The sequence below is a fragment of the Phaethon lepturus genome, unplaced genomic scaffold (genome assembly GCF_000687285.1).
Source record: "Phaethon lepturus isolate BGI_N335 unplaced genomic scaffold, ASM68728v1 scaffold14920, whole genome shotgun sequence".
NCBI classification, from domain to species: domain Eukaryota; kingdom Metazoa; phylum Chordata; class Aves; order Phaethontiformes; family Phaethontidae; genus Phaethon; species Phaethon lepturus.
This window is the reverse complement of record NW_010514132.1, coordinates 1-7249: the sequence shown is the minus strand read 5'-3', so window position 1 is coordinate 7249 and position 7249 is coordinate 1. Positions and strand designations below refer to the sequence as shown.

The window sequence follows — 7249 nt, the reverse complement described above, 5'->3', positions numbered from 1 at the left end:
TAGCAGCTTCTCACAGAAGCCACCCCTGTATACTCCCCCACTACCAAAACCTTGCCACGCAAACCCAGTACAGATGCAATTAAGATATTAGCTATCACAGCAAAAAAGGGTAGCACCAGGCTGACGAGTGGCATTATAGACTAGTGTAAGAAAGATTCCAGACTTGAGATGTGGGATTTGGAATACCCACTTTGTATCTTTTATTGAAATTGCTGAATACTTTATATTACACTATTTTGATTCAAAATGGAGCTTTTATAAAAAGAAACCATTGTTGAAACTGAGTAAGCCAGCCAAAAGGAACAATGAAGAGTTTCAAAAACTTCTGACCAATACATGTACAATGCTTTGAAACTCTATCATGGCCCATAATTTAATTTAGGAAACACTTGTAGAAGAGCAAGACTGCTAGAGGAAATTTGACTTGCATTCATTGCCAGCAACATTCCAAATCAATGACCATGGCCAGGACTGTAGCATAAGGGCTAGAACTTGGGCTATCAGAAAACACTGGCCCAAATTTTTTTTTTTGTGTAATTAATACCAGAGAGAGGTATTGTGCCTACTAGGGCTCCTCTAGTTGTTGGGCTTTTCTTGGTGATGACAAACTGGGCAGTGCAGATTGTATTATAGGAATTCTGCCTCTGTGTCCTTGAAAACTCTGGTTCTTTGTGCAGTCGGCCTAGTCCAGCCATAATCTAGGAAAAAAAAAAAAAAATCTTTGGGTGCTCGTCAGCTGCTTAGGCAAATACTGATAAAGTCAGTCATATAACCAGTACCAAAAAAATATCATGCAAAGAACAGCAACCATCTCAGGCTAAAGCTATACAGAGTTGTACCTTTCAGTCAATACCTCTGAACCAATGATCTGTTTAAATTAGAATGGATATTCAAACTTACAGGATAAATTAGACCAGTTCCAAAATTTACATCAAATCATCCCAACACACAAAAGTTATATTTTTCCTTGTCTTACGATGGGTGAACCCATAGAATAATACCCTGCCGGCAGGAAGAACATGTTGCTGTTAAGCAAACCTGAGTAGTGAGGGTCAATAAATACAAGGAGTTTTAAAATGCTAGTAGTCAGATAACTTGAGTCTCAGGAGCCAGGGGCTTCACTGAGCCTTAATCCTTTCCTTTCAAAGGTTTCTCTTTTTTAAGCAAGCATTTAACATCTATGCTGAGGCTTAAAAATAAAAAAAGTGTCCTGGCTAGAGAGAGTCAACATAACTCAGCCAACTGGATGGTAGAAATCCAGTCATTACGGAACAGATCATTGTAAACAACCAAGAAATCTTTCTCTTCTTCCCTTTTCAATGGTTTCTTGTTAAAGGCAAAATTCAGAAAAATCTTTCAGGCTGAAGTCCTCGTATTTGGTTGGAAATGTTGTCCCATTATATATAATCTCTCTCTATATATTTGATTAGGCACAAGAGGGGTTATTAAACATTCAACAAGTCCTCATCACTATCATCATGAAACGATACTGTATTTGTAGAGTTCTGTGCCTGCTGCTGGCCTGGCTTTGCTTTTGCTTTCCTTTCCTTTCCATTCAGCAAACAAGCTTTGTCATCACTTCCAAGACTAGGTGGCTTCTTTTGTGGGTGCTTAATCTTGTCTAGTCCTCTTCCTGTCTGAATCTTTACATCTGGAATGGTTAACACTTCATCCTCACTGTCCAGGTCATCCACATGGAGAGAGGTAAAGGCTTCAGATGTAACAGACTTGGTAGTAATGTGACCATTCTCCTGCCCTCCTTTCGCTGTTCTTTGATTTGGTGCTGCGATTTCCTCCATAAGCCACTCTGTTTCATTCTCATTAGCTTCTTCTTCAGTGTTTATCTGCAAGGGGAAAAAAAAAGAATTGCAAGAGGAGACTGTATATACCACTCCAGACTCTGCCACATGCTGATCTCCCCAGTTGTCAAACCCCACACCACACATGGCCTTGGGTTTAACTTAGTTATAAGACAGTAATACTGCAACAGCATGCTGTTACTATTGCTTTTCACTATGTCTGAAACAGACTTCTTTCTCTTCCTGTACATTTGTGTTATTTGGCTACTTATGGACTGCTCTTCATTTCCTCAACTCTATCTTCCTTTCCCATTTCACAATATAAATGTAGATACATCTCAGCTACGTGGCTTTCCTAAAGCCACATAGTATGGTTTCCATGTACTGAAGGAACTAGGAATTAAGGGGGTTTATGTATTTATTAATAAAAGCTTCATATTAGGAAAACTTGACAAGAAATAAAACCTTCAATTTTGCCACTGTGTTACCTTTGTGTATTTGTAGGAAACACCAGATGTTCTTCTGCAGCAGTTCGTTATCTTGTTTATTACGATTTCCCTAAAGAAGAGAAAGAATACTGCATTAGGGAGACCATATCCCCCTTATTAGCCCTCACTTTTCTTCACTGTACTTTTACCATCAACATAAAGCATTTTACCAACCAAGCTGCAAGCTATTGCATCATGACACTTGCCCCTAAACCACCCTAATTAACATAATTCAGTCCACGGTGATGTACATCTTCCCCTTTACCACAGCTTCAGGGTGACTGTTCTGAAACACCTCTGACCTTTGTATCTAAGGGGGGGAAAAAAAAACCACACAAAAAAACAACACACTTGTCTGGAAAGCAGAGAATCAGCAGGACTTGCACTTGTTCCTTGCTGCTGTTGTATGGTTCCAGTTTGACACCGTAAGAGGAGAGGGATATCAAACATGAACAATATTGTCACATTGTTTTATCCTCCTTATTTAGGAGTTGTCCACTATAGAGACTAGCCCAATTCAGCCCTTTTTACATGAACCTTCAGACAGTAATAGGGAATTAAAAAAAACCAGTGGTTTGACAGCTGATGCTGCAAATCAGAAAACAGAACTTAAATCTCTAAAGTTCACTACTTCCCTTTCGCTGAGGAAACCAGGTCCTACCAAAGCAAATTCTAAAGCCTCTCAATCATTTCTTACCTCCTCTCTTTTTTGTAGAAGAGCAAGATTATTAGGCATGCAGTGAGAACAACCAGGAGGACACTTAGCACAGCACCAACAGCCTGACTTCTCCTTGAAAGGCCTTTGTGTACTTGGGCCTCCTGATCAGTCTCGTGCTCACTGCTTCCTGGGTCATTGGTTGATCTAATAAGATAAATTGTGAAGAAAAGGACGAGTAAGATCTATTGACCAGTTGCATCAAACTGGATTAGAAGCCACAGATTCAAAGAAATTAAACATGTCACACCATCCTGTCAGTCCTACTTAACAGCTATAAAGAATTTAATTCAGGGGGTTTTGTTCCAAGTAGAAATTAATTGGGGGCGGGGCAGGGGGAGGGGAGGAGGGAAATGTATGTACTGTGCCTACCTCCTGGTATGCCTTCCAATGGTGCGTAAAACTGATTACAGTCAAGACTGACGTGCATGATTAGGCACTCTAGAGCTTACACAGCAGCAACTATCCACACAAAGCTGCTATCTTAGAACCAAACCTGCACCTGAACAAGCTGCAAAATCTACAGCAATTATTTACCTTCCAGTAGACCTCAATAGCTAATTGCCTGTTTAAACCAGAATACAGAGTTTCCCTGTGTTTTCAAGCTAGCAGCCAGAAAGTGAACAGTCCTAGAAGTCAATCCATTCTTCACAGTGAGGCTGCCTACATGTTAAGAATGACAGTAGGTTGGACTTGACTATCATAAAGGTCTTTTCCAACCTTAATGATTCTGTGAAAGGCACTTACGATACCATTACCCTGCTTTTAACACTGTGACCTCATTACTCCATTTTTGGATCTGTAGATTAACTGATCATAATTAACTGCAGAAATACCTCATTGTTTTTCTAAGACTTGTAATGATTTCCATTCCAGCTGAAGTAGGCAGATAGAAGGGAAGGCCAGTCTTTGCCACGGCTTTAAAGTTTTCCAGACAGTAAGGCAAAGAGGACAAAAAACCTTACCCAAAGACTGGTTACTCCTCTCAGTAACATGAAACAGCATGTTCTGTTAGCTACAGTGGGTTTCACTTAGTGAGAGCAACAATATTAACTGCAGCACACCTCTCCATTTCCCATGCAAACAAGCAGCTTTAGGTCCAGATCAGTTTGGCAAACTTCTATTCAGTCGTTATGTGCCAAACATTACATACCAATTCCATCTACCCATGAGTCTACTGCTTTTTTAGCTTTCTATTTTTCCCCACAGTCACTGTGATGAACAAATACAAATTCTCTTTAGCTGAGAAGTGCTGACAAGAGCTGCTTTCAGAAAATGGTTAACTACTCACATTAATGGACACACAGCAGATGTATACCAGGTAAATAAATACTGGCAGTCTGCTGTCTCATGAAGGAATTCAGGGATGCCTTCCTTTACTTGTGGACTGCAGTGGAAGAAAATGGTTGAAGACACAAACTTTGATTTATCTTTACCGCATCTGGAGTCTGATGAAAATATGACATCCAAGTCATCATCTACAATGAGAAGAAAACATTACAGTTTACTACTTCCTTGAGAACACTCTATTAACAGTAGACCCGGGAAAGTTATGTATTTGTTCTGCAGTAACAGCTTACACTTTGCAGTATTTGCAGATGAGCTTACACTTTTACGTAGCTGATCCTATCAGTTCCTATGGAAAAGTGTGCTAAGCTCTTCACAAGAAAGAGTATCTAGATAAAAGGAGATCATTGCTTATGCAGCACAAGCACAGTGGAAAACAGGAGACCAAGTCTCCTATTTCACGTTGTTTCTACCAAAGTCTTTCAATAAGTGTCAAGCCCAAACCCTATTAAGGCCATATTTGCAACTAAGTTTACACAATAAGAAAAAACCCAACCTAAACTCTGCTAGACAGACTCTGGATACCTTTACAGAAGTAGATTAGCACAGATGATGTGAAACAAGAACCATTTTCTGATGCAGCAATTCACATGGAGTATCAAGCAATTCTGGCTAGTGAGCAAGTACTTACCCTCAACATAATATTTAGCTTTTCTGGCAGAACCAATTCTCCGAAAGCGACGTTCATTAGTTTTAACCTGGCAGATGTTTGCTCCAGAGCATTCTGGGAAACTTGAGTTTCTTATACCAGGAAGTTGAATTTCATACACATATTTATCACCATTTGTCCGTATGTCACCAGAAGCCGTGTACAACCTGAGGAAACAGAGGGCAGTTCTATCCTTAAGTCTAAACTCAGAGATTTAGGTTATTCCCAAGACAAAAAAGACTGGCAACAGTGGTAGCTGCTACCATTGGTTGATTCCAGAACAAGCCAGAGTGACTGATTCAGCAAACAGAAAAGATGCAGGATGGAGACTTCCTCCCTGAACATTACAAATGACGATTATATTTGGCATAAATATAAAATTTTTCTAAGAAAGCACAAAAAGCAAACTTTTCCAGTTATATTGCTGTCAATGGGTGTATGAATACATAAATACCTCCAAAGGACTAAGATAAACTGGAGACAAAAGCATGATTCAGCAGCTCATACACAAGCTAGCCTACTGACCATAAGAACCATATTGTGTGCTCTGTAGCTGTCTTCTCCAGAACGGTAACTAGTTCTACCATAAGTGTTACTTAAGTACTATTTACAATTGTATTCTTTCACACTGCTGGTCAGAGTGAGAATGCTCCAAGATTCATAGCTTTTTGTTCTAGCCACTTGCTCAAAGGTTAAGCCTTCTCAAAATGACTTGCCTTTAACCTCACATTACACCAAGTTTTACTTTTGTCCTGACTTCCTCTCCTCCTTCATCCAGGCCTCTGATTTTTGTTTTTTCCCTATGCTTGTAATGCTATCACCACATTTGCACAGCAGATTTATTCACAACACTTCTGCTCAGTTACTCCAATCCTGCACACTAATGGTTTGTGCCCTGCAAGCAGAGTTTATTCTTCCCATAACACCAGTATGGGCAGATTTCCTTCCATAACACCAGCATTCATGTTAAATATAGTAGTTTATAAGAGATTCTGGACCAAAATTGTACAGTCAGTGTAACTGCTGGTCTTCTCTTCCCTCTCCTAAGCTCAGTCATGCTTGACCATTCCTTCAGAGCTTCAGAGCTGTCCTTCCTCACTTCTAAGGCTTCTGAAGCATGGGTTCCTACTTCCACACGGATTTAAAAAGGAGCTGTGTAAAAAGTCAAGGGGTAGTCTAGGTGGGAAAAAAAAAAAATCAAGTTCTCTAGCACTGAACTAGTATCTACACACTTATGGAAGAGAGCAATAACCCCCAGTAAAGAGATCTAACATAAAGGTGAGTATGTGCGGACTTTAGACCAGCCTTGAGTACACCTGGACACACTCAAAGCCCTAAGCCCAGCTGTGAGCTGCACAGGACTAAGTCAGTCATTGGTACGATGAATTCAGTGCTATTTCCACTTGACAGCTAAGAACTGTTAAGGCAACGTAGAACATTCACATCAAGCTCTCTTTTCTTGCAGTACAGTTCTACAGGACTAATGAGTTGCGGTTTTTGGTTGTTGTTGGGGATTTGTTGTTTTGGGGAGGGGGGTGTGTTTTTTTAAACTTACTTGTAATAAACATCTCCTAAAGAGAAGTTTTTCCCAGTTGCAGGATTAATAACTGTTCCATTCACCACCTCCACCTCTTGCTGCTTCACAGCACAAGCTGCACGTGTGTCCCAAGTGATGTAGTAAGCACAGTTTTCTTCATCAATCCTACCAAATAATGGACAAAAGTCATGATTTCAAGAAACAGTCACAAGTGCTTAGTATCTCGAGCAAAGGAAGATACACAGCTCCTAAACCATGAGTGGGAATGTCCTGCCTAAGCACCATGCCAAGGGTAAGCTAAAATAGTCAAGTAGCACTCAAAAAAAAAAAAAAAGTCTACTTTAAAAGTTGCACTCCACTCTTCTGCAGTTCCAAGACCTAAAAAGACCTGGCTGCACTTGAACTTCCTACTTCAAAAGCTCCAGAAGTCAAACAGTGTATTAGAGGGTTTTATCAAAATATTTTACCTAAAAAACATGTCAAACTGCTCTTGGCAGGTTTAACATGCTGCACATTGTTTAACTAGGACAAGGAGTATAAGCTAGTCAGATTTTTGCAGCCTACTTCTTTGATTCATTATAGAGCATCTTGCTCAGTTTCCCAATTCTACAAAAAACAGTTTGTACAGTTAACCAAAACAAGACTGAGCAAAAAGCCATCAAGCTTTCTTAGTATTTGTGATCATGCATATATCACAGAATCATTAAGGTTGGA

The 7249-nt window shown here is 39.9% G+C and overlaps 1 protein-coding gene across 1 annotated transcript; it reads right to left on the bottom strand.

The window, feature by feature from the left end:
- Window positions 1–405: 405 nt before the first annotated feature.
- On the bottom strand, window positions 406–6700 carry LOC104624685 (cation-independent mannose-6-phosphate receptor-like; the record flags this gene model as incomplete). Its single annotated transcript, XM_010292121.1, has 6 exons — window positions 406–1844; window positions 2288–2357; window positions 2985–3149; window positions 4294–4480; window positions 4981–5165; window positions 6554–6700. Coding segments are annotated over 6 exons (1153 nt in total), but the record flags the coding sequence as incomplete, so codon positions are not given.
- Between the last annotated feature and the right edge of the window lie 549 nt (window positions 6701–7249).